The sequence below is a fragment of the Pan paniscus genome, chromosome 7 (genome assembly GCF_029289425.2).
Source record: "Pan paniscus chromosome 7, NHGRI_mPanPan1-v2.0_pri, whole genome shotgun sequence".
Taxonomy (NCBI): Eukaryota; Metazoa; Chordata; class Mammalia; order Primates; family Hominidae; genus Pan; species Pan paniscus.
Window position 1 is genome coordinate 49,145,833 of NC_073256.2, and position 27,616 is coordinate 49,173,448.

A 27,616-nucleotide genomic window follows, 5' to 3' on the forward strand; every position below is an offset into this window, starting at 1 on the left:
GGCCAACATGGCGAAAATTGTGTCTCTACTAAAAATACAAAAATTAGCTGGGCATGGCAGTGGGTACCTGTAATCCCAGCTACTCAGGAGGCTGAGGCAGGAAAATCACTTGAACCTGGGAGGCGGAGGGTACAGTGAGCTGAGATTGTGCCACTGTACTCCAGCCTGGGTAACACAGCGAGACTCCATCTCAAAAAACAAAACAAAACAAAAAACACAAAGAGCTGTTCTTTCTTCAGTTCACTGTTTGTTGAGACAGGGTCTCACTTTGTCACCTAGGCTGGAGTGCAGTGGCACAATCTTGGCTCACTGAAGCCTCAACTTCCTGGGCTCAATCAATCTTCCTCCCTCAGCCTCCCAAGTGGCTGGGACTACAGGCACACACCACCACACCAGGCTAACTTTTGTATTTTTAGTAGAGACAGGGTTTCATCATGTTGCCAAGGCTGGTCTCGAACGTCTAGACTCAAGCGATCCACCTGCCTTGGCCTCCCAAAGTACTGGGATTACCAGCCTGAGCCACTGTGCCCAACCTCCAACTTGTTTTTCAATTATTTAATTTAGCAGACTCATGGATATTACTGTACAGATTTATATCTACATATTTATTACACAGATAATCCATGACGATCAGTATGTATTTATTTATTTATTTATTTTATTTATTTATTTTGAGATGGAGTCTCGCACTGTCACCCAGGCTGGAGTGCAGTGATGCGATCTCAGCTCACTGCAAGCTCCACCTCCCGGGTTCACGCCATTCTCCTGTCTCAGCCTCCCGAGTAGTTGGCACTACAGGCGCCAGCCACCACGCCCAGTTAACTTTTTGTGTTTTTTAGTAGAGACAGGGTTTCACCATGTTATCCAGGATGGTCTCGATCTCCTGACCTTGTGATCTGCCCGCCTCAGCCTCCCAAAGTGCTGGGATTACAGGCGTGAGCCACCGTGCCCAGCCGATGATCAGTATTTATTTCGTGGTTCAAACATCCCAGCTCTAATCACTAAGATTTCCTTCATGTTGGTTCCTATGTCCCTGACTTGCTTTTTTTTTTTTTTCCCCTCCAGTTTTTCTTCTTTCTCTCACTTTCTGGCGGTACTAAAAGATGTTCCAGGCTCATCTTGTATTTCCCCTCATTTGGAATCAATCATTTCTTCAAGGATTCCTGACTTGTTTTATTATAGAATGGTATTTAAAAACCAAGATCTACATATTTTGGGTTTTTAAAAATAGCAATCTCTTTTTTGAAAACAAAATGATCAAGGGACATCAAATTTAAAGGCAGACACTTTATTATGGCAGAAGACAGCCAAGTATCATGAAAGTCAGGCACACTCTAAACTGTAAGGGTAAATAAAATCAGAACTGATTTAGAAATCTACTCTCTTAGCAGAAAAGAGGAGAAAACAGACTAGAATTTAAAAGCTCAGATTTGATCCTTTCATTTCAAAAGACCCTTCCTTGTCCCACATGAGTTAAGAATAAAAAACTGTGTAACTGCCATAGAAGGGAAGAAAATGAGCCAACTTACCAATGAGGCTTTGCTTAAAATTCCCAAATAACGCACTCACATTTTGTCTGTGCTTAGCCCTTTCCCGTAAATGCAAAAGTAGCACAACAGTGTGGTGCAGGCCTCAGAGCCAGATGGCCTGGCTGTGACCTCAGTTACCACATTTCCTGCACAAAGTGGTGCAAACAACTTAATTTTTCTGCCTCCATTTCTTCATCTGTAAAGTGAGGATAATAATAATACCTGCCTCGCCGAGCATGGTGGCTCTGTAATCCAAGCACTTTAGGAGGCCAAGGCAGGCGGATCACCTGAGGTCGGGAGTTCGAGACCAGCCTGACCAACATGGAGAAACCCCATCTCTATTAAAAATACAAAATTAGCCAGGCGTGGTGGCACATGCCTGTAGTCCCAGCTACTTGGGAGGCTGAGGAAGGAGAATCGCTTGAGTCTGGAAGGCAGAGGTTGCGGTGAGCCGAGATCACACCATTGCACTCCAGCCTGGGCAACAAGAGCGAAACTCCGTCTCAATAATAGTAATAATGATAATAGTAATAATAATACCTGCCTCATAGAATAGTGAGGATTAGAGGAGTTAATAAAGCACTGAAAATAATTCCTGCAAATGAAACAGCATTATCTACACCTATTACTGTTATCATCACCATCTAACACCCATCATAATTTTCTGGGTGCTGGTGTCTTTAATAAAGGCAATATAAAACATTTAAGAAGAGGATCAGCTACTAGACACAAAGTGATGTCATTTATGTAAAGTAGAAGAAACAAAACTTCTAAAAATTTCTTAAAAAGCAAAAACACATACATATTAAATACATCGTAAAGATGTGGAAAATACACACCAATAGGTATCCCCAGAGAAAAGAATAGTTTGCTTAGAGAATTTTCATTTTTTTGCTCTGCAGACTTGACAAAGGTTTTATTAATAATATGCAGAAATATTTGTGTATTGCTAGTGTAAAATTTTAAAGAAATAACCTAAAAATAAGGAGGATCATATTTACTAATAATTCACGCACTTGCCACTTTTTCTCAGCCCCACATTAGGCTATGGTGTTCTAGTGTTAGCATTAAGGTACATCTTTGCCCTTTAAAAAAAAAAGGCCAGGCCCAGTGGCTCATGCCTGTAATTCCAGAGCTTGGGGAGATGGAGGTGGGAGGACTGCTTGAACCCAGGAGCTCAAGGCCAGCCTGGGCAATATATAGAGACCCCATCTCAAAAATTTAAAAAACAAGCCGGGCATGGTGGTGTTCACTTGTAGTCCCAGCTACTCAGGAGACTGAGGTGGGAAGAGAGCTTGAACCCAGTTTGACGTTGTGAGCTACAATTGTGCCACTGCACTCCAGCCTGGGAGACAAAGAGAGACCCTGTCTCTAAAACAACAACAACAACAAAACCAAATGCAGAATCTCAACGAGCAACACGCCATGCCTTCCTCCCTTTTCCTTTAACAACACGTGTTATTAACGTGACTTTTTATGCTCGAAAGTGTCATTATATCCACTTTGCAGTTCCAGAAAATAGGACATTTCTCGATTTACCTCATCTTCTAGTGATCTTACATTTGAGACACTATCAAAATAATTTCTCGTGTGCTACACAGAAAAATGCACCCCCACTCAAGATGTCCACAACGTAATCCCCAGAACCTGTGAATACATTACCATAAAAGAGACTTTGGTGACTAAGAATCTTGAGATGAGGAGATCTCAAGATTTGGATTCTGAATTGGAAGAATTAATACTGTTAAAATGTCCACACTATCCAAAGTGATCCACAGATTCAATGCAATCCCTATAAAAATTCCAATGTCATTTTTCACATAAATAGAAAAAATAATTCTAAAAGTCTAATGGAAACACACAAAAAAACTGAATAGCCAAGGCAATCTTGAGCGAAACAAACAAAACTAGAGGTACCACACTACTTCAAACTATATTACAATGCTACGGTAATCAAAACAGCATGGGACTGGCATAAACAAACGCCCAGTAATGAACCCATGCATTTACAATCAGCTGATCTTTGACAAAGGTGCCAAGAACACACAATGGGAAAAGGACAGTCTCTTCAATAAAGGGTGTCGGGAAAACTGAATATCCACATGCAGGAGAATGAAATGAGACCACTGTCTCATACCATATAGAAAAATCAACTCAAAATGGATTGAAGACTTAAACATAAGACCTGAACCTGTGAAAATACTACAAGAAAACACAGGGAAAACAACACAACACTGGTCAGGGCAATCATTTTTTGGATTTGACCCCAAAAGTTCAGGCAACAAAAGCAAACATAGACAACTGGGATTACAACAAACCAAAAAGCTTCAGCATGGCAAAGTAAACAGACTGAAGAGACAACCTACAAACTGGGAGAATATATTTGCAAGCAATACATCTAATATGGGTTTAATATACAAAATATAGGGCAGGTGCCACAACTCATGCCTATAATCCCAGCACTTTGGGAGGGCGAGGCAGGAAGATTGCTTGAGCCTAGGAGTTCGAGACCAGCCTGGGCAATATAGTGAGACCTCGTCTCTACAAAAAATGTTTTAAGATTAGCCAAGTTTGGCGGTGCATATCTGCAGTCCCAGCTACTCAGGAGGCTAAGATGACAGAATCACTTCAGCCTGGGAGGTGGAGGCTGCAGTTAGCTGAGATCATGCCGCTGCATTACAATCTGGGCAACAAAATGAGACGCTGCCTCCAAAAAAGAAAAAAAAATTATATATATTTTCCATATATATGGAACTCAAAATAATAGCAAAAAAAAAATAACCTGATTTAAAAATTGGCAAAAGATCTGAATATTGTCTGAAAATTCAGAAATCCTGAAATGTCAGAAATATTCAGACATTTCTCAAAAGAAGATATACAAATGAGGCCAGGCACAGTGGCTCATGCCTATAATCCCAGCACTTTGGGAGGCCAAGGCATGTGGATCACCTAAGGTCAGGAGTTCGAGACCAGCCTGGCCACCATGGCAAAACCCCATCTCTACTAAAAATACAAACTCAGCTGGGCGTGGTGGCGGGCACCTGTAATTCCAGCTACTTGGGAGGCTGAGGCAGGAGAATTGCTTGAACCCAAGATATGGAGGTTGCAATGAGCCAAGACCGCGCCACTGCACTCCAGCCTGGGCGACAGAGCAAGACTCCGTCTTAAAAAAAAAAAAAAAAACAAAACACACAAATGACCAACAGATATATTGCTCATCATTGCTAATCATTAGGGAAATACAAATCAAAACCACAATGATTTCCAACTGGGGCAGAGACTTAAAGGAAAAAGGAGAAAGAGAAGTACAATGAGCCATCACTTCACACCTGTGAGAATGGTTATCCTCAAAAAGACAAAAGATAACATGCACTGATGAGGATGTAGCAGAGGGAACACCTGTACACTGTTGGTGGAAATGTAAATTGGTGTAGCCATTATGGAAAACTGTATGGAGTCCCCCCAAAAAACTAATAACTAGATTATCATTTGATCCAGCAATCCCACTTCTGGATATTTATTCTAAGGACTTGAACTTAGTATGTTGAGGAGATGCTTGCACTCCCATGTTCACTGCAGCATTATTTACAACAGTCAAGATAAAGACTCAGTCTAAGTGTGTATCAACAGATGAACGGATAACAAAAATATAATATATATACACACAATGGAATTCTATTAGCCTTAAAAAAGAAAGGAATTCTGTCATTTGCAACAACTGAATAAACCTGGAGGACATTGTTAAATGAAATAAGCCAGGCACCGAATGACAAAAACCGCATGTTTTCACCTTTACGTGGAATCTAAAACAATCAGAACTCAACAGAAGCAGAGAGTAAGTAGAATGATGGCTACTAGAGGCTAGGAGAAGGGGAATGAGGAGGTGTTGGTCCAAAGGAAAAGGAATCTTGAAAGGCAGGTTATCCTGGATTATTTAAGCAGACCTAATGTAATCACAAGGGTCCTTATAAAGGAAAGAGGCAGGCAAGAGAGCCTGAGTCAAGGCGGAAGCAGAGGTCAGAGTGATGCTGGGACACAAGCCAAGAAATTCGGGCAGCCTCTGGAAGCTGAAAAGGCAAGGAAACGAATTCTTCCCATGAGTATCCAGAAGTGCAGCCCTCCTTATCCATTTAAGACTTCTGACCTCCAGAACAGTAAGATAATACGTTTGTGTTGTTTTAAGCCATGAAGTTTGTAGCAACATCTTACAGCAGCAACAGGAAACTAATACACACTGCTTGAAAATTTTCTTTTTAAAAAAGTACTGGCCTGGCCGGGCACAGTGGCTCACGCCTGTAATCCCAGCACTTTTGGAGGCTGAGGCAGGTGGATCACGAGGTCAGGAGTTTGAGACCAGCCTGACCAACATGGTGAAACCCCATCTCTACTAAAAATGCAAAAAAAAATTATCCGGGCGTGGTGGCAAACGCCTGTAATCACAGCTACTCAGGAGGCTGAGGCAGGAGAATCGCTTGAATCCAGGAGGCAGAGGTTGCAGTAACCAAGATCGCACTACTGCACTCAAGCCTGCTGACAAAGCGAGACTCCACCTCAAAAAAAAGAAAAAAGTATTGGCGCGGTGCAATGACTCACACCTGTAATCCCAGTACTTTGGGAGGCCAAGGTGGGAGGATCACTTGAAGCCAGAAGTTCAAGACCAGTCTGGGCAAAAGCGAGACCTCCATCTCTACCAAAAAAAATTTTTAAATAATAAATTGGCCAGACATGGAGGCATATGCCTGTAGTCCCAGCTAAGAGACTGAGGTGGGAGGATGGCTTGAGTCCAGGGGAGTTCAAGGCTGCAGTGAGCTATGACTGTGCCATTACATTCCAGCCTGAGCAACAGAGCAAGATGCTGTCTTAAAAATAAAAAATAAATTTTAAGTATAACTTAAGCAGGCAGGATTATAAAGACAAGTGCCACTTCATCCTCAACATTTCAACAAGTATTTCTTGAGAATTCTGTCACTAACACAGTATGACCTGCTATCTGGACATCTGTAAAGAACAGGCATCGTCTGCCCAAATCTGTGCAGCAGAGGCTGGACAGAATGAGAAGAACTTGGCAGCACTTGCTGTTCTTGGTGATCCTACTGAAATCTACACTGAGCAATTGCACTTTTTACTCGGGATAAACACCAGACACCAAAACAAGAAGGGGAGAAGCCGTGGGGTAACTCTTTACCTTGAAAACTGCTTTACAATGGGAGAAACACCATATTCTTTTGAACAACTACTTTAAATTGTCCTTTTATTTTACTAAGGTATAATTTATGAAAATTAAAATCCTGCACATTTTACTGTACAATTCCTGGAGTTTTGACAAGCATATGATCATGCTAACACCACCATGATAATGATATAGACAGTTCCACAACCGCAAATCACCCTATGCTCCTCTGCAGTCACTCTCTCCACGGGCAGCCCCTGATCTGTTTCTATGGTTCTGTTTCCCAGGAATATCATAAACATATAAATAAAATCACACAGCATGTCCCTTTCGAATCTGGCTTCCCTCATGAGGCATGATGCCTCTGAGATTCATCCATGTTGTTGGAATGTCAGTCCTTTGTTCCTTTTCATTGCTGAGTTGTATTCCACTGTAAGTATGTGCCACAGTTAAGGGGAAGTTAAGGGACAGTTAAAGGATGTGAGTTGTTTCCAGTTGTTGGTGGTTATGAAGAAAGCCAGTATAAATACCCATGAATTTTATGTGAATTTGGGTTAACACCCAAGAGTGGGATGGCTGGGTTATACAGTAGTATATATTACAATGTAGAGATCTATACCTACTATTTAGCTTTCTAAAGGACACTGGACCCACGTCTCACACCATAAACAAAAACTCTAACTCCTAGAGGAAAAAACTCTAACTCCTAGAGGAGAAAACAGAAGTAAATCTTCATGATCTTGGATTAGGCAATGGTTTAGACATGACACCAAAAGCACAAGCAGCAAAAGAAATAAAGATAAAGGACTTGATTGAAATTAAAAACTTTTTTTTTTTTTTTTTGAGACAGAGTTGCACTCTGCCACCCAGGCTGGAGTGCAGTGGCACAATCTCAGCTCACTACAACCTCACCCTCCCAGGTTCAAGTGATCCTCCTGCCTCAGCCTCCCGAGTAGCTGGGATTACAGATGGGGACCACCATGCCCAGCTAATTTTTGTATTTTTAGTAGAGACAGGGTTTTGCCATGTTGGCCAAGCTGGTCTCGAACTCCTAACCACGTATGATCCACCTGCCTCGGCCTCTCAAAGTGCTGGGATTACAGGTGTGAGCCACTGCGCCTGGCCCAAAATTAAAAACTTTTATACCTCATAAGACACCATCAAGAAAGTGAAAAGACAACCCACAGAATGGAAAAAAATATCTGTAAAGCATGTATCTCACAATGGCCTTGTATCCAGAATAAAGAATTCTTACAGCTCTGTAATAAAAGCACAAAACAATTTTTTAAATGGACAAAGGATTTCAATACACATTTTGCCAAATGAAATATACAGATGGACCGGATGTGGTGTTTCACACCTATAATTCCAGCACTTTGAAAGGCCACGGCAGGAGGATTACTTGAGGCCAGGAGTTCAAGGTCAGCCTGGGCAACAGAGTAAGACCCTGCCTCTATAAAAAATTAAAATATTACCCAGGTACCGTGGCACACCTGTTGCCCTAGCTACTCAGGAGGCTGAGAAGTGAGGATTGCATGACCCTAAGAGCTTGAGGCTGCAATGAGTTATGATCGCATCACTGCACTCAAGCCCAGGAAACAGAGTGAGACCCTGTTTCTACAGTAAAAAAATAAAATAAAAATAAAATAAAATATAAAATGGCCAATCAGCACATAAAAAGATGTTCAACATCATTAGTCATTAGGGAAATGCAAATCAAAATCACAGTAACACTTCACATCCACCAGGATGGCTAAAATCAGTGTCGGCAAGGGTGTGGGGAAAGCAGAACCTTCCTAAGTTGCTGGTGAGAATGTAAATTAATGTAGCTGCTTTGCAAAATAGTATGACAATTCCTCAAAAAGGTTACCACAGAATTACCATATGATGTAGCAATTCTACTCCTAGGTATATACCTAACAGAAATGAAAACACGTGTCCACACAAAAATTTGTATAGGTATGTTAATAGCAGTATTATTCACAACAGCCAAAAAGTGGAAAAACCCAAATATCCATCAACTGATACATGAAAAGTGTATGGCCATACAATAGAATTTTTTTTTTTTTACTATAAGCACTTAATGCTCTTTATTTCCCTATAAGCACTGCTATAGCTGCATCCCATGAATTTTGATACACTGTGCTTTCACTTTCATTTAATGCAACAATGTTTTTACCTCCCTGTGATTTCCTCCTTGAACCATAGGTTAGTTAAAGGTATTTAATTTCAGGCTGGGTGTGGTGGCTCACATCTGTAATCCTAGCACTCTGGGAAGCTGAGGTAGGCAGATCACTTGAGCCTAGGGGTTCAAGACCAGACTGGGCAACACTGCAAAATCCCATCTCTACAAAAAAATACAAACATTAGCCAGGCATGGTGACACACACCTGTAGTCCTAGCTACTTGGGAGGCTGAGGTAGGAGGATCGCCTGTGCCCAGGGAGGTCAAGGCTGCAGTGAGCTGTGATCATGCCACTGCACTCCAGCCTGTACAGTGAGACTCTGTCTCAAAAAATACATAAATAAAATAATTTCCAAATGGACAGTCTCCAAATATAGCTACTAGCTCTGTTATTGATTTCTAGCCTAATTCCATTACAGCTCACACACATCGTTCACGTATAGTCAGCCTTTGGTATCCATGGGGGATTGGTTCCAGGACTCATACAGATACCAAAATCTACAGATGCTCAAGTCTCTGATATCAAATGGTATAGTATCTACATATAACCTATGCCTATCCTCCCATGCACTTTAAATAATCTCTGGATTACTTACAATGCCTGGTACAATTTAAACACCATGTAAATAGTTATACTGTATTGTTTAGGGAATAATGACAAGGAAAACGTCTGTATGTGTTTAATAAAGACACAATTTTTTTCCAAATATTTTCAGTCTATAGTTGGTTGAATCCACAGATGCAGAACCAAAAGACATGGAGGGCCAATGGTACTTTCAATTCTTTCAAATACAATTAAAGCTTGTTTTGTGGGCTAGAATACCATCCATCTTGGTGAATATTCCAGATGAACTTGAAAACATACGCACAGGGCCAGGCACAGTGGCTCACGCATGTAATCCCAGCACTTTGGGAGGCTGAGGCAGGCGGGTCACTTGAAGCCAGGAGTTTGAGACCAGCCTGACCTGAAACCCCGTCTCTACTAAAAATACAAAAATTAGCCAGGTGTGGTGGCACATGCCTGTAGTCCCAGCTACTCAGGAGGCTGAGGCAGGAGAATCACTTGAACCTGGGAGGAGGCTGCAGTGAGCTGAGATCACGCCATTGCACTCCAACCAGGGCAACAAGAGTGAAACCTGTCTCAAAAGAGAAAAAAAGGAAAATACATGCACAGTATTCTGCTGCTGCAGGACAGTCTGTTCTATAAATCCCAATTAGGTCAAATTAGTTGATGGTGCTCTTCCGGACTTCTATATCGTAATTTTCCATCTATCTGTTCAATCAACTACTGAAAGAGGAATGCTGTAGTCTAACTGTGGATGTATGTATTTCTCCTTTTAGTTTCATCCATTTTTAATTCATGTATTTGGAAGGCCTGTTGTTAGATATATAGGTATTTAGGACTATTATGTACTCTTGGAGAATTGATACTTTTACCATTATGTAACGTCCTTTTTCTTTTTGAGACAGGCTGTGGCTCCGTCACCCAAACTGGAGTGCAGTGGCACAGTCATGGCTTATTGCAACCTCCAACTCCTGGGTTCAGGTGATCCTCCCACCTCAGCTTCCTGAGTAGCAGAGACTACAGGTGCACACCACCACACCAGGCTGAGTTTTTATTTTTTGTAGAGACGAGGTTTCGCCACGTTGCCCAGGCTGGCCTCAAGCGATCCTCCTGCCTCAGCTTCCCAAAGTGCTGGGATCACAGGTGTGAGCCACCATGCCCGGCCCATGTCCTTCTTTAATCCTTGGTAATTTTCCTGGCCCTGAAATCTACTCTGTCTGATATTAATATAGCCACCCTAGCTTTCCTGATAGTGTTTGCACAGTATATCATTTTACATGCTTTTACTTTTAACCTGTCTATATTTATTTTTTATTTTTTTATCTTTCTTTCGAGATGGAGTCTTGCTCTGTCACCCAGGCTGGAGTGCAGTGGAGCAATCTTGGCTCACTGCAGCCTCCGCCTCTTGGGATCAAGACATTCTCCTGCCTCAGCCCCCCAAGTAGCTGGGATTATAGGCGCATGCCACCACACTCAGCTAACTTTTGTATTTTTAGTAGAGATGAGGGTTTCACCATGTTGGCTAGGCTGGTCTTGAATTCCTGACCTCAGATGATCTGCCCAGCTCGGCCTCCCAAAATGCTGGGACTACAGGTATGAGCCACCGCACCTGGCCTAACCCATCTATATTTAAAGTGAGTTTCTTTTTTTTTCTTTTTTTAGACAGAGTCTCCCTCTGTCGCCCAGGCTGGAATGCAATGGCACGATCTCAGCTCACTGCAACCTCCACCTCCCCAGCTGAAGCGATTCTACTGCCTCAGCCTCCTGAGTAGCTGGGCTTACTGGCACGCACCACCACGCCTGGCTAATTTTGGTATTTTTAGTAGAGACAGGGTTTCACCATGTTGGTCAGGCTGGTCTTGAACTTCTGACCTAAAGTGGCCTACAGTGGGTTTCTTATAGACAGTATATACTAGACAGCTGCAGGAATGGATCTTTAAAAAAAAAAAAAAAAAGTGGCCAGGCACGGTGGCTCATGCCTATAATCCCAGCACTTTGGGAGGCCAAGGTGGGAAGATCGCCTGAGGTCAGAAGTTCGAGACCAGCCCGACCAACATGAAGAAATCCTGTCTCTACTAAAAATACTAAATTAGACGGGCGTGGTGGTGTATGCCTGTAATCCCAGCTACTGGGGAGGTGAGGCAGGAGAATCACTTGAACCCAGTAGGTGGAGGTTGCGGTGAGCCGAGATCACACCACTGCACTCCAGCCTGGGCAACAAGAGCAAAACTCCATCTCAAAAAGAAAAAAAAGTATATACTAGAGTCTTGCTTTTGCACCCAAGCTGAAAAATAGTGTGTTTAGACCATTTACATTTAACACAATGATTAATGCAGTTGGAATAAAGGCTATAATCTTCACCACTGTTTCTATTTGTTCCATCTGCTCCTTGTGTTTTCCTTCTGTCTCCGTGTTCATTTAGATTAGCTGGATACATTTGTATGATTCCATTTTATCTCCACTATTGGCTTATTACATTTTTTTCAAAAAATGTTTTTAGTGGTTGACCTAGGTTTACAACATACATATTTAATCAATCAGAGCCTGGCTTAGAGTAAGTCATAGCATTTCATATGTCATGTAAAGACATTAGAACAGTATACTAGACCAATTATTGATCCCTTCTGACCTTTGAGCTAATTTGTCATAAATTTTATTTCCCATAACACGCCCTAAACACAAAATATATTGTTAATATTTTTGATTTATGGTCATCTTTCAGAGAAATTAGAAAAATATTTTTAAATAATAAAAACTCTATCTCCTAGAAACGTATTTGTATAGATCCAAATGTCTAATGTCATACCTCTTCTTCCTGAACAACTTCCTTTAATATTTCCAGTAGTGCAGGTCTGATGGCAATGAATTCTCTCCATTTCTGTTTCTCTGAGAGAGCATTTGTCCTTCATTTCTGTAAGATTATTTTTGCCGGATGCAGTTGCTCACACCCGTAATCCTAACACTTTGGGAGGCTGAGGAGGGCAGACTGCTTGAGCCCAAGAGTTCAAAACCAGCCTTGGCAACATGGTGAAACTCCATCTCTACTAGAAATACAAAAAAATTAGCTAGATGTAGTGGCATGTACCTGCAGTCCTAGCTACTCAGGAGGCTGAGATGGGAGGATGAATTGAGCCCTGGAGGCAGAGGTTGTAGTGAGCCAAGATTGCACCACTGCACTCTAGCCTGGGCCACAGAGTCAGACAAGGAAAAAGAAAAGAAAGGAAAGGAAAAGGGGAAGGGGAAGGGGAAGGAAAAGAAAAAAGAAAAGAAGAGAAAAGAAAAGAAAAGATTGTTTTTGCTGTGTACGGAATTCTGGGTTGAAAGGATTTTCTCCCTTTTGGCCATTTAAAGATGTGCTTGCTGCATTATCTTTCGGTCTGCATGGGTTCTAATAAGAACCCTGCATTCTTTTTTTCCTCTGGAATTAGTCTCTTTCCTCTGACTGCCTTCAGTATTTTCCATCTTTCATATTCTGCAGTTTGAATATGATATGCCTCGGTGTTTTTCTGTCATTTGCCTGGTTTGGGGGATGATCTATTGGTGTTCTCTGAGCTTCACAGATCTTTGGTGTCCATCATTAATTTTAGAAAATTCTTGGTCATTACATCTTCAAGTATTTCTTCTGCCCCGTTTTCTTTCTTTTCCTTCTCAGACTTTACAAATTCAGACCACTTGATATTGTCTCACAGCTCATGGGTTCTCTGCCCTATTTTTTTCACACTTCAGCTGTATTCAAGTTCACAGACTCCTTCTTTGGCTACACCAAGTTTAATAATGAGCTTGTTGAAGACATTTTTCACCTATGTTACTGTCATTTTCATTTTTAGCATTTATTTTATTTTCTTACAGTGTCTATCTCTCTGCTGAAATATCCTACCTGACCATACAAGTTGCCTGCCTTTTCTACTAGAGATTTTAACATACTGAACAGTTATTTTAGATTCCATGTCTGGTAGTTCCAAAGAATTTGGTCTTAAAAATGTCCTGTCTCAATTCCATGTCTGGTAGTTTCAAAAAATTTGGTCTTAAAAGTGTCCTGTCTCAATAGTGTGTTGTTCTTCCTTCCTTCTTTTTATGCCTCAAAAACTTTTTTGAAAGCAGGATATCCTTTGTAAGACAGCTAAGACTGAGGTAAATAGTTTTTATGCCTGGGAAATGGGCCCGCCTTTCCTTCTGCCAGATCTTTAGTGTGTGGAGGTTGAGTCAATCTATTGTCAGAACAGAAGCGTGGTTTGGAATTTGTTGCTGCCATGGTTACCCACAATGTACCACCAGCTTCGAACTGTGTTAGGGGAGTGGCTGGTTTGCCAGAGGATGTTTTCCTCAGTGTCTGTTCGACCTTCAGCTTTTTTGGTCTTCCTTTTACGCTGCATCTGAGCTGGTCTGCCTCCACGTTCTTGCGCCTCGCACCGATCTCCAGTGTCACCTGTCAGTCCACAGCTGTTAGCCTCGTATGGGTGGGAAGATTCTCTGACATTAGGATTAAGCCTTGGTCTTGGGCAAACACTGTCTTCCTTGGTGACCGGGGTGTGGCCTTCTCAGTGCTCCTGCCCTTTCTCCTCCACTAAAGTTCTGGGCCTAGCACATATTCCTGTCCCTCGCCAAGGACGAAAGACTTTTTTTCTGTTCTCTTTCCACAGTGGTTTAAGGCTCTTATCTCATAGGAGCAAAGAAGGGAAGAAGGACTCAGACAGGGCTTTGTGTCTTTCCAAAAGGATCTACTGTCCCTCTCCTCCAGGGGGAACAGTAAGGGACACTTTCTCAGTACCCACACCCTTGCCTCAATCTTTTTTGTAAGCATCCAGTGAAATCTGTGGAGAAGAGCCTGTGAGTGGATACAAACTCCCCGTGTCTGCAGCCCCCCAGGCGATCTCTGTTTTCTTGCTGGTCCACACTAAGTTCATTAAATTTTAACTGAATTCTCCTGCGGGATGTTCACTTTGTCTGTCTCAGGTAAACAAGTGCTCAGGTCTTACCTTTCCAAGGGGGTGCCTGTCTCTCCTTACAGTTTGGGTTGGGAGGTTGTCCTGCAACCTCAGCTCACTGATGAATTCAAGAAGATATCAGCATGCAGACTTCTGGGGTTTGTTGTTGCTGTCAAGGTAGGAACGATGCTCTCTCTAGCTTTCTCCATTCTAAGTAGAAGCTAAAAGTCCCCAACTATCTGCTTTTCAGCCAAACCTTAAAGGCTGTTTAATGAATGTGGCTAGCTTTGCTCACTATAGGCATATATGAAAGAAAATAATTTCAGGTCAAACTTCCAACTCAGCAACAAAAATATCTCTGTAATCCCAATAAAGCATGCAAAATTACTGTTTTAAAATGTAGGCAATAGCCAGAATTTTACATGTCAAACTTATTATTATAGCTGTTAAAGAAACTATATCCTACCAAAGAATAGTTCTGGTATTTTGATCATCAATTTGTTAAGTTCTAATTTATCAACATGTGAAAACTGTATCCATTTCTTTAGAATAAGTATTACATATCTGTCCAACAAGTCAACTGTGTACTTCTCTCTGTATAACAATAAAGGCAAAATGGGAAAAAAGTACATAGGAAAAACATACCTTTTACTCACTGGTTAATTTCATTCAATACACTTTCTACCACTGCAAAATTTCAGTTCCTTGAAGACAGAAATTTCTTTGCCTTTCTACCTGATATGCAAAGAAGCTTACATACTGCGGACCTCTTATGACACAATCGCAGAGGTAATATTACCTACTTAAATAGTGGCAGCAATGGTCTGGAAAGCTGATCTGTATATTACTGTATAGAAAGAACACACAACACTATAAATTTTCATGGCACAATAGAACTGAAAGTACACTTTAAAATTTTTAATTTAACTAGTTCCTTTTGTTTAAAGTCACTTGAGCTATTTTCAGAGAAAAACCCTGAATAAAAACTCTTCAATTTTTTTCAATAAAACATTTATACTTAATCCCTGCCTTTCCTTAGCTCAATGCTGTTGAAATATTTAAACATGACATCTACTATGTAAATGTAAATATGTGACATCTACTATGTAAATCATTTAAATATGACATCTACGTAAATGTATTACAGCTGCATAAATACTTAAGATGAATACTGGAACACGGGTATTTTAGAGGTACAATCTCACAGAATCTCAAATTTAATTACTTTTTAAAACATGTGGGGACAAAATGTTCAGTTGACAAAGAGAAATAACCTGGTTTTCTTTAATTTTATAAAATGAGTGAAAGAAAATGAATTTTTAAAACAAGACAATCTTTGGCTGGGCATGGTGGCTCACACCAGTAATCCCTGCACTTTGGGAGGCCAAGGCAGGAGGATCGTTTGGCCCAGGAGTTCAAGACCAGTCTGGGCAACAAAGCGAGACCCTGTCTCTATTTATAAAAATTAATAAAATAAAAAACAAGATACTCTTTATGTTCTATGAGGTTGGCAAAGTCAACTAAAAACACCCAATCAGTATTTATGAGGACATGAAGAAATAAGATTCCTTCTCATTTATTACTGTGGAGGTATAAATTGGCCCAATTTTACAACAGACATTTGGTAAGGCATTAGTATTCTCAAAAATATGTCTATCTTTTGATCCAGCAATTCAACCTCAAGAAAATGTACACACAGCACTATTTGTAACAGCATAGAGCAAAAAATAAAACCAAAAAAATAAATAGATAAATGGCTGGGCACAGTGGCTCACACCTGTTATCCCAGCACTTTGGGCGGCTGAGGCAGGCAAATCACTTGAGGTCAGGAGTTCAAGACTAGCCTGGCCAACATGGTGAAACCCTGTCTCTACTAAAAACACAAAAAATTAGCCAGGCATGGTGGTGCATACTTCTAATCCCAGCTACTCGGGAGTCTGAGACAGGAGAATCGCTTCAACCTGGGAGGCAGAGGTTGCAGTAAGCCGAGACTGTGCCATTGCACTCCAGCCTGGGCAACAGAGCGAGAGTTCGTCTCACAAAAAAAAAAAAAACTTCCCATCTGTGGAGTTTGTGTACCTGGAAATGGGCCAGAAAAAATTGTTTTAGAGCATATCAACAAAATAGAATACCATGTAGCCATTTAAAAAATAACGATCAGGCAGGGCACGGTGGCTCACACCTGTAATCCCAGTACTTTGGGAGGCCAAGGTGGGCAGATCACTAGGTCAAGAGATCGAGACCATCCTGGCCAACACTGTGAAACCCCATCTCTACTAAAAATACAAAAACTAGCTGGGCGTGGTGGCACCCACCTGCAGTCCCAGCTACTAGGGAGGCTGAGGCAGGAGAATCGCTTGAACCCACGGGGCAGAGGTTGCAGTGAGCGGAGATCACGCCACTGCACCCCAGCCTGGTGACAAAGCGAGACTCTGTCTCAAAAAATAAATAAATAAATAATTATCTAAAACAGTATGAGAGCCCCAGAGCACAGACTCAAAAGTGGTAGCTACTATAAGAATCCTGAATTCTTAAGATAAAGGTGAAACTGTTTAAGCTTCCAGTAAGTAAAAAAGTTGCCAGCAATGAGGAAAAAGATTGTCCATTAGAATTCTCATCAGAAACACCAAAAACCATAACGTAACTGCAAAAAATCAGTACAAATGTGGCCTGAGACTGCTAAATTGGCTTTCTTTGCTATCTGTTTAACCAAACACAAAACTATAAAACCAGTGAGTCAGTGACAGATAGATAAATAAATAACCAGGTTAAGTAGGATTAAAATGACTAGCACCGTGGGTACTATTTTATTTTTCCGATACTAATAATAGTTAACATTACCATGTTCTTACTTTCCACCAGATTCTGTTCCAAGTTCCAAGCACTTTTATTTATATTCACTCATTTAATCCTCAAAGACAATGAGGTAACAATACTATTATTTCTATTTTACAGATGAGGAATCTCAGAGAGAGGTTAAGTGTCTTGCCTAGGCTAGTAAGGGACTGAGCTAAGATAAAACCTACATGGAATGAAAAAATCTTTTTTTAGAGTAAAAAATAATAATAATAAAAAATAAATTAAAAAAAGATAAAACCTACAATCTAACTCCTCAGCACCAGCCTCTTCCCCATCACATTTATACTACCTTTAAATGAATAAGCTTCTGACTTAAGGAAAGAAATGCCTTTGAAAAATAAGTTGCCTGCCTAGGTCCAACTACTCTGTGTTCACTTCTACACTGGATTAAAAAATTACTACACCATCAACTCTCTCCTTGAGCTAATTCTCATTTTAGGACAAGTGCTTCTATTACAGACAGAACCCTCTGTGTGCCTGAAGTGTGCGCACTCAAGAGTTCCTCTCTATGGCTAAGGTTGCCACCTAGTGGAACGAAACGAAAATCTTCACACAAAGCATAAAGCATTCTGAGGCTAGAGATGAATGTTAAAACGTGTCCGTTTTCAATGGGTCTTCCCTGGAAACACACATTCCTTATATCATTAACAAAAACTTGTTTTGTTTTGTTTTTGTTACTGATTTACGTAATACTGGCACTTTCAACTAAAAGACTGGTGGTACCTTACCCGAGGTTCCTGTAAGTGGCTGTTCCCTCTGGTGTCTCTACAGCACCGTGTGAACACCAAAACGACAAAATGCAAACAGCTGAACTACGCTTCCTATGCCATTCTACCCGCTCAGCCTGGAAGGTCAAGGACAGCAACCTCATTCACTGTGATCTTCTTCCACCACCAAGTGTGCAGAATGACAGGAGCCAGGAAAAGGAATCTGAAGACAGTGGGTCTCAATCTTCCTCTATTCTATCAACATAAACTGGACCTTTAACCAAGTTCCCAACAAGGGGAATTTGTTCTCCAGGTGACATTTGATAATGTCTAAAGAAAGTTTTGGTTGTCACACTGCAGGGAAGCTAAGCTACTGGTATCTAAACAAGCCAAGGATGCTGATCAATGCCCTACAAGGCTCAGGACACTCCCCACACCAAAAAAAAACTACTCAACCAACCCCAAATGTTAACACTGCCAAGGTCGAAAGCCCTGCTTAACCCCCACCATCCTTCTTAAGAGGGATACAGATCAGTGAAAAATACCAGTTTATAACAATAAGCTGAGCCTACAAACCCAATTCTATTTAACATATATAAACAAAGTATTTTTGGCACTTTTAATAAACTTTTCTAGGAATATACAATGTATACTGTACACAGAATATAGCATTAACCTTGATAAATCACAGAAGAAATATACTTTGTATTTTCAGAACTTTACCAAGAATTCTTTACCACTTAAGGAAGAGACCAGTTATGACATCTAAGTTGCCAATACGTCGTAACTATATTGGCCCATTGGTGGCTATCATCTTCATGGTGACTCTACAATAGAAAGATATACAGCTGTTTCAATTCCATTCCATTTACATTCTAGAATAACTGCCTGAGCATTTATACATTTTTGAATCTTTTTTTTTTTGAGACAGAGCCTTGCTCTGTTGTCCAGGCTGGAGTGCAGTGGCACAATCTAGGCTCACTACAACCTCCACTTCCCAGGTTCATGCGATTCTTGTGTTTCAGCCTCCCAGGTAGCTGGGATTACAGACACGCGCCAGCATGTCCGGCTAATTTTTGTACTTTTAGGAGAAACGGGATTTCACCATGCTGACCAGGCTGGTCTTGAAATCCTGACCTCAAGTGATCGCCTAAGGCAGGCCTCCCAAAGTGCTGGGATTACAGTCATGGGTCACAGCACCTGGCTGAAGTAAATTTTAAAACCATAAAAAATATACTTTAAAGAATAAAAATATATTTTCATTTATTCTTTACATTACACTTAGGGTATTACACTGACTTTTTAAGAAAGTATGTGTATCAGTAGGTTATATTATCTATGAACTTAATTTCACAAAAGCAAAGATGACGTTACAAATCATTTGTTATAAGAGTGTTCACTGACTTTGGGAGGCCAAGGCAAGCAGATCACCTGAGGTCGGGAGTCTGAGACCAGACTGACCAACATGGAGAAACCCGGTCTCTACTAAAAATACAAAATTAGCCAGGCGTGGTGGCATGCCTATAATCCCAGCTACTCGGGAGGCTGAGGCAGGAGAATCGCTTGAACCCGGGAGGCAGAGGTTGTTGTGAGCCAAGATTGCACCATTGCACTCCAGCCTGGGCAACAAGAGCGAAACTCCGTCTCAAAAAAAAAAAAAAGGTGTTCACTGAATCTGGTGAAACAAAAGCCACTCTAGGAAAAAAACTAAAGTCCTTCCCACAATCTTTGTCTTTGCTATTCCCTCTGCCTGGATACTCGCCTTACAGTCCCACACGTGGACACTATTCTGACCCTTGGCAAGGCTAGCTCCACCCCATTTTTCCTGTTTTGGCTTATTTCACCTTTTTTCAGAGGTTGTATCTGAACTTCACCACCCACACCTTACCATAGAGCTCATTTATTTTCTTCCTAGCATTTCATACAATCCGCAGTATTTTCAAATTTTGTATATTGTCCTCTACTTCAGAATGGAAGCTCCATAAAGACAGGGACTGGCCTATATTTAGCAAAATGACTAGGGCACTTAGGAGGAGACCATTAAATATTTCTTGAATAAACAGGCTTACGAATAAACATTAATAAACTGTAACAAAAATCCCAGAAATTGTCAACAAGGGAATAAAAAGACAACAGAGAATAAGAGAATGAAAATAAATTATACCATTTCCAAGTAAATGATGGGGAGATTACAACATATAATAAAGACAGTAAATGTAAAATGACAGTCAGAACTGATTCAAAAGTTAAAGCCAGCCATATGCCATCTAGAAAGGAAATACTTAAAACAACAAAAAAATACAGACAGAAAGTAAAAGATGGGCAAAAATATATAAAATTTTTTAAAAGCCAGAGGTTATGACAGTCAGATGGGAATAAAGCCAGACATCAAGGAAAAGAACATTAAATACAACAAAGGGGGACACATTATAATGATTTTGAACACAATTCTTAAAATAAACTATGACTGCCAAGAACGTTTATAAACTAAAAACTCTGCATGAAAATATAAAAAGCAGTAACTACAGGAAAAATAAACAAAAACATAAAAGTTGTGAGAGATTCTGATGTTTGCTCAGTCACTGCTTAGATCAAGTAGTCAAAAAATAAATATGTATGTAGATGGTGATCTGATAAGATTATATTTTCTGTTAAAATGAAAACACAACAAACGACAGAGATAAAATAAGTAGTTCACAGAGAAATAAGGAAAGAACAAATACAAAAGCGCACCATAGAGAAAATAACAGTGAGAAAATTAAGTCCGAGGGCCACGCTCTGAAAAACCGCACACTATTAAATTTGAAATTTTAAAAAGAATGATTTTGTAGAAAAACACAAAATTATCAAAATTGACTCGCAAGATAGAAAACTTAAGGACATAAGCAAATAAAACATTAAGAATGTTGCCAAGAAAGCAATTAGCCAGATACATTCATGGGTATATGCCTTCACATTTTTAAAGAATCTACTATTCTCATAAGGAATGAGGGGGGGGAGAGGAAGAAAAACTACTTTTCTTTTTATGAACCCAGCATAATAACCATAACCAAAATCTGACAAAGCACACAAAAAAGAAAAGTGATCATACTGAAACAATTGTCCTAAATACATTAATATTAAAAATTTAGAAATACATGAAGCCAAAGAAAGGTTATCTAGGAGTGTAAGGGTGGTTAAATATTAAGAAACCTAGCAGTACATTTCACCATATATTAAATAAGTTAGCAACAACAAAGATCTGAAAAGATGCAAAAATATTTTCTCAATTTACTTCTGCATTATCTTCCTGATTTCTATGGCTACTTCATTAAAATAAAAAATACATAGCCAATGTGTAAGATACGTAAAGACATTTGCTTCAGCATTGTTAACTATTTTAAAACTCATTAATCAGGTACACACAATGGAATACTAACCAGCCATACATCGTTATGGAATATTTGTAATGCTGAGAAAGCAAACTAAAAGAATAAACATCAAATTATTTACAGAACTTGTTCCTGATTATGTAAGATTTAACTACCAAGCATATGTTATCACAAGACACGGATCACATATCCATGATGCATGTTTAATTTCTGCATCACATATGCTAGAGTTTAATATTACTATTTTACTCTATGTATTTCTAGATTGTTATTGTTTTCTAGGGGGGAAAGTGAAAATTCTCATTTTACCCCTATAAGCTACGCAATAAGGAAATAGAAAAGAGTTTAGGCCAACAAAGGCCATATAAAATGACAAATGAAAACGGGTAATATTAAGGAAGTATAGATAAAAGATACACAAACAGGAAAAAGCAAAGTTAAAACAATAGTATCCACAGAAAGAGCACACAAGGGACAGAAAGTGACAGCTTAGCGTGCAGATTACAAGAACATCTGGGCTTCCCACTGCTAAACACACAGTGTACTTCTAAAATAACCCCAAAGAAATGCTATTAAGAAATTCTAGAGCTTCATGTACACTCTTACAGAGCTACTGCAATCTCTTTCCTATCAACCACCCGCCTCAAGTTAAACATCTGCTTACACAACAGACATGCTACACTATGCTGCCATCTGCAGAGCAGACTTAACACTAAAATTCCCACTGAGAACATTTAAATATGTTTGTTGAAGGCATCAGTAAATGACGGAGAAACTAAAACTTAACTAGAGATACAACTATATTGGGAGGAGAGAGATAGGTATAGGAAAGAGAAATGACAGTAAGTCACACAATGTTTAAAGTTGAAAAAAATCAAGAAACAATAGCATAAGCATATTATTAGCAATTGGGAAAAAACTGAAGAATCCAAAATAAAACTAGTTAAGCAGCTGCCACAAAAGAAAGGGACTGCAGCTAGAGAAGGGAAAGGCACATCTGCCTTTTAGTATAGGCTCTTACTCTCTATCTGAACTTGTAATACTTGTGATAGGTTTTTTTAAGTACTGCAAATATTTTTCAAAATGATTGTTAATTATACCTAAGAATAAAGGAATCGGTTATTTCTTAGATTTTTTTTTTTGAGCTCAGAAATATCTTAAATGGTTTTTAACTTTCTTTTTAAAGGCAGAGTCTCACTCTGTCACCCAGGCTGGAGTGCAGTGGCACAATCAGCTCACCGTAACCTCTAACTCCTGAGTTCAAGCTATACTCTTGTCTCAGCCTTGTGAGTAGCTGAGACCACAGGCATGCGCCACCAAGCCTGGCTAATTTTTCAGTTTTTAATAGAGATAGGGTCTCACTTTTTTGCCCAGGCTGGTCTTGAACTCCTGGCCTGAAGCGATCCTCCCTCCTTGGCCTCTGAAAGTGCTAGGATTAGAGGCATGAGCCACCATGCCCAGCCTTAAATGTTTTCAAAAGCAAGAAATATAAAAATTAGCATAAAGGCAACATTGCAAGTAACGAAGACTGAAAGCAATATAAAAATCGCCAGGCAGTACTGAAGTCTTTGTTCAACAGGCACCTATCACTACAATGGATAGCATAAGTTCACTACATACTTGCTTTGTTATATAAAAGCTTATTAGAAACAACAACATCAAAGAACTGGAATATTCTGCACATTTTTATTTAATTAACATTTATTGTGAACCAATTACATGTAAGGTACTCAATTGGGATTTTCACAAAAATACAATTTCCTAAAACAAGTTCAGGGAAACTAAAGCCCTATCTACCAGAACCACAAGCCTGGATATCTATAGACAGATAACAAAAGGAAAACTTAAGGTTACTGCACAAATCACAAAATCAATTAAATTGATGTCCAATTATTTTCCTGCCATTTTATAAAACTCCAAAAGTAATACAAATTTACAGTAAAATACCACCAACACTTGCTAAAATGGCAATTGGTACTTGAATAATACATTTTTCATCACTAAACCCTTGTTTAATGACAAATTGACAAAAATTTAAAACTAAAGTCCAAACATATGTATCATATACTTAGTAAGAGATTCAATATACAGCTTAGCATCCAACTCCACAATTTCCAGAAAGAAAAACATCATCTCCTTCCTTATTCAATTTGATAACTGAAAGATTCATAAGGTAAGAGAACACTATTCACCAATAAAAGTTTATTCTTTTTCCCATCCTGTATCAAGCTTTTGTATCAGGATATGAACTTACATTTGTAAAAGTCTAAAGATAAAGAAATAAACCCGTTTGGTTAAGTTGAGCTATAAACATTAAGAAATCCTGAACTGCGATTGTAAGTATAATTAATCTAAAATCTTTCAAATCACATATTTCAAATTGCATTCTAAGCAACAATATGTTAGACACAGGGGCCACTGGCTGTGTTCTAAGAGATGATAATGCTAAAAAAGCAATGTAAGATTTAAATTATAATTGTATTATAAATATTAATTTTATCACCCTAAAATTGTAATATACTTGCAAACTAAAGTATAATACAGAAAAGCTCACCTTCATCCACAGAAAACTGACAGCTCTTATCATTGAAGAAAAGTATTTTCTTCTTATCGGGACGATTTACAAATAGTATCTGGTCCCCCAAAGCCTTAAAGATAGATAAAATAAAGATTTTTCAGTTAACTCCAAATTACCTCACCAAAAAAAAAAAAAAATGTAAACAATAAAGGACTTTCATTTCCTTAACACACTCAGTATACCACCATAGGGTCCACCACCATAGGTCCACTGGACCCAATTTTAGTTTTAGTTTTGTTTTTAAGAGACTCCACCCAGACTGGAGTGCAGCTCACTGCAGCCTCAACCTCCCAGGCTCAAGCAATCCTCCCACCTCAGCCTCTGGAGTAACTGGGACCACTGGTGCATTGCCACCACGTCTAGCTAATGTTTTCAATTTTTTGTAGACAAAGGGTCTCACTATGTTGCCAGGGCTGGTCTTGAACTCCTGGGCTCAAGCGATCTTCCCACCTCAGCATCAGAAAGTACAGGGACTATAGGTGTGAGCCACTGCACTCAGCCCCAATTTTAGTTTTTGAGTTTCTTTCTTGAGTAGTTCAATTTTTTAAAAATTGATATTTCCAGACTTGTATTCTTAGAGGTCTTCCAAAGAACAAAAATAAAACGTGTTTCACTTAAAACGGAAAATTCAATCTTTGCTGCAATTACTATTTGGGTCCATGGGACTCTTTCACTAATCTAAGACACATAATAGAATCTTGGTGTTCTTACTTTTCCTCTACCTTGAGATATTCTGCTACTTACTCATCATTATCCATCAATTATTTCCAATTGTGCTTTTAAAATGCTAAAATAATAAGAAAATAGAAGAATGATTAAATCACCTAGAAATGTGATGCAATAGTGAAATACATGGGCATCCTTCAGTTTTCTTACTGCATTGCCCAAAGGATTACATTACACCTTTTCAAGAGATATAAAAGATTGGAAGAGTCTTCTTGTTGTCTTTTAACTTTGAGTATACCTGACAAAAAAATTTTGTATTTTCTACCCTTGAGAGCAAAGACAAGAAAACTGACCAAAGACATTTCACAATTATTAGATGAATCAAAATATGAATGCAAAAAGCCAAATAGCCGCACTCTAGACTATCTGGCAAAAATTCATCATAGGAATAAAGTCTCAAGCTATGGAGTCTTTAGATGACAATAACTCAAGTGAAGATTCTCAAGCTTAAGAATCAACAAACGAACAAAATGCTTCTCAATACAAAATGGAAACAATATTCTCATCCCGTTATTCACCAGAAGATTATCACACAGTATTTTGTGAAAAGAATCTTTATCATCTCACTTTGCTAAAAGGATATATGACAGTATTCTTCTTTTTGATGTGTTTTCCAAAAATTACTTGATACAGAAGTTTGCTGTGTTAAATTCTTACTAAAATCTCTAATAAAGCTGTTTTCATCATCCCATTATTCTTACTTATATAAATTATTCATAAAATGACTTAAAGTAGCTTAAAAATAATAGTCCACTAGATCAAGGTGGTAAAAGGTGATAACTACAGGATGAGCAACCCAAATCCCAAAATCTTGAATCCAAAATCTAAAACTTTTTGAGTGCTGACATGACATGCCAAAGAAATACTTACTGGGGGCCAGGTGTGATGGCTCACACCTATAATCCCAGCACTTTGGGAGGCCGAGGCAGGAGGATCATTTGGGGTCAGGAGTTTTTTTGTTTGTTTTGAGACAGAGTCTCACTCTGTCGACCAGGCTGGAGTGCAGTGGCGCGATCTTGGCTCACTGCAAGCTCCGCACGGTGGCTCACGCCATTCTCCTGCCTCAGCCTCCCGAGTAGCTGGGACTACAGGTGCCCGCCACCACGCCCGGCTAATTTTTTGTACTTTTTAGTAGAGACAGGGTTTCACCATGTTAGCCAAGACGGTCTCGATCTCCTGACCTTGTGATCCACCCGCCTCGGCCTCCCAAAGTGCTGGGATTACAGGCGTGAGCCACTGCACTCGGCCGAGGTCAGGAGTTTTGAGACCAGCCTGGTCAACATGGTGAAACTCCATCTCTACTAAGAATAGAAAAATTAGCTGGACATGGTGGCAGGTGTCTGTAATCCCAGCTACTTGGGAGGCTGAGACAGGAGAATCTCTTAAACCTAGGAGACAGAGGTTGCAGTGAGCTGAGATCACGCCACTGCACACCAGCCAGGGTAACAGAAAGAGACTCCGCCTCAAAAAAAAAAAAAAAGAAAGAAAGAGAGAAAGACTCACTGGAGCATTTTCGATTTCAGATTTTCAACTCTGGAATGTTTAACTGGTATAATGAAAATATCCCAAAATTTGAAAAAAATCCCAAAATCTGAAACAGTTCTGGTCCCAAGCATTACAGATAAGGGACAGTCAAATTGAACATACATAAAATAAATGAAAGAACCTGAAGGCATTGCTAAAAAAAAGTTAAAGACATGAATAAATGAAAAGAATTCTGTGCTCATGTATTAAAAAACTTAATACAGTTACGATGGCAATACTACCCAAAGTTACCTATTCAATGTAATCTCTATCAAAATCCCAATGGCATTTTTTGCAGAAATGGAAAAATCCATCCAAAAATTTATATCAAATCTCAAGGGACCTCAAAAAGCCTGAAATGGTTTAGATCTGTGTCCCCATCAAATCTCATGTCAAACTGTAATCCCCAATGTTGGAGGTGGGGCCTGGTGGGCGGTGACTGGTATGAAGCTGGATTTCCCTCTTGGTGCTGTTCTCCTGATAATGAGTTCTCATGAGATCTGGTCATTTAAAAGTGTGTGGCACCTTCCCCACTCTCTCTTGCTCCTGCTCCGGCCATGTAAGATGAGCCTGTTTCCCCTTCACCTTCTGCCATGATTATAAGTTTCCTGAGACCTCCCCATAAGCTGAGTAGACACCAGCATCATGCTTCCTGGAGAGCCTGCAGAACTGTGAGCCAAATCAATCTCTTTTCTTTATAAATTATCCCGTCTCAAGCATTCCTTTATAGCATTGCAAGAATAGACTAATACATAGCCAAAACAATCTTGAAAAAGAACAAAATTGGTGATCTCACTCTTACTGATTTCAAAATATATTACAGAGCTACATTAATCAGGCCAGGTGCAGTGGCTCACACCTGGAATGCCACCACTTTGGGAAACCGAGGGTGGGCAGATCACTTGAGGTCAGGAGTTCGAGACCAGACTGGCCAACATGGTAAAACCACATCTCTACCAAAAATAAAAAAATTAGTTGGGTGTGGTGGTGTGTGCCTGTAATCCCAGCTAATCAGGAGGCTGAGGCAGGACTACTGCTTGAACCTGGGAGGGAGAGGTTGCAGTGACCCAAGATTGCGTCACTGCGCTCCAGCATGGGTGACAGAGTGTGACTCTGTCTCAAAAAAAAAAAAAAAAAAGGCTACATTAATCAAAACATTGTAGTGCTGGCATGAAGAAAGACATATAGGCAGAATAGAGGGCCCAGAAATAAACCTTCACATATATGGTCAAATGATCTTCCACATGAGTACCAAGACTAAGACTATTCAATGGGCAAAGGACAGTCTCTTCATCAAGACACTGAGAAAACTGGATATCCACATGAAAAGGAATAAAGTTGGACTCTTATACCATATACAAAAATTAACTCTAAATAAATACCTAAATATAAGACCCAAAACTATAAAACTCCTAGAAGAAAACATAGGACAAAAGCTTCATGACATTAGATTTGGCAGTGATTTAAACATGATACTA

The 27,616-nt window shown here is 39.7% G+C and overlaps 1 protein-coding gene across 6 annotated transcripts in view; it reads right to left on the reverse strand.

Annotated features, from left to right (window-relative positions):
* GTF2E2 (general transcription factor IIE subunit 2) overlaps positions 1-27,616 on the reverse strand; it is a 79,703-nt gene that overhangs the window by 4,612 nt on the left and 47,475 nt on the right. For 2 of the 6 annotated variants that reach the window (XM_055116429.2, XM_003830768.5), the window contains exon 6: positions 23,865-23,958. In XM_055116429.2, the coding sequence (XP_054972404.1) occupies positions 23,865-23,958 (94 nt within the window). Of the gene's footprint in view, positions 1-13,277; positions 18,767-22,672; positions 23,959-27,616 lie in introns of those variants that run through there. The other 4 variants (XR_010113125.1, XR_010113124.1, XR_010113123.1 and 1 more) reach the window with 4 other exon arrangements.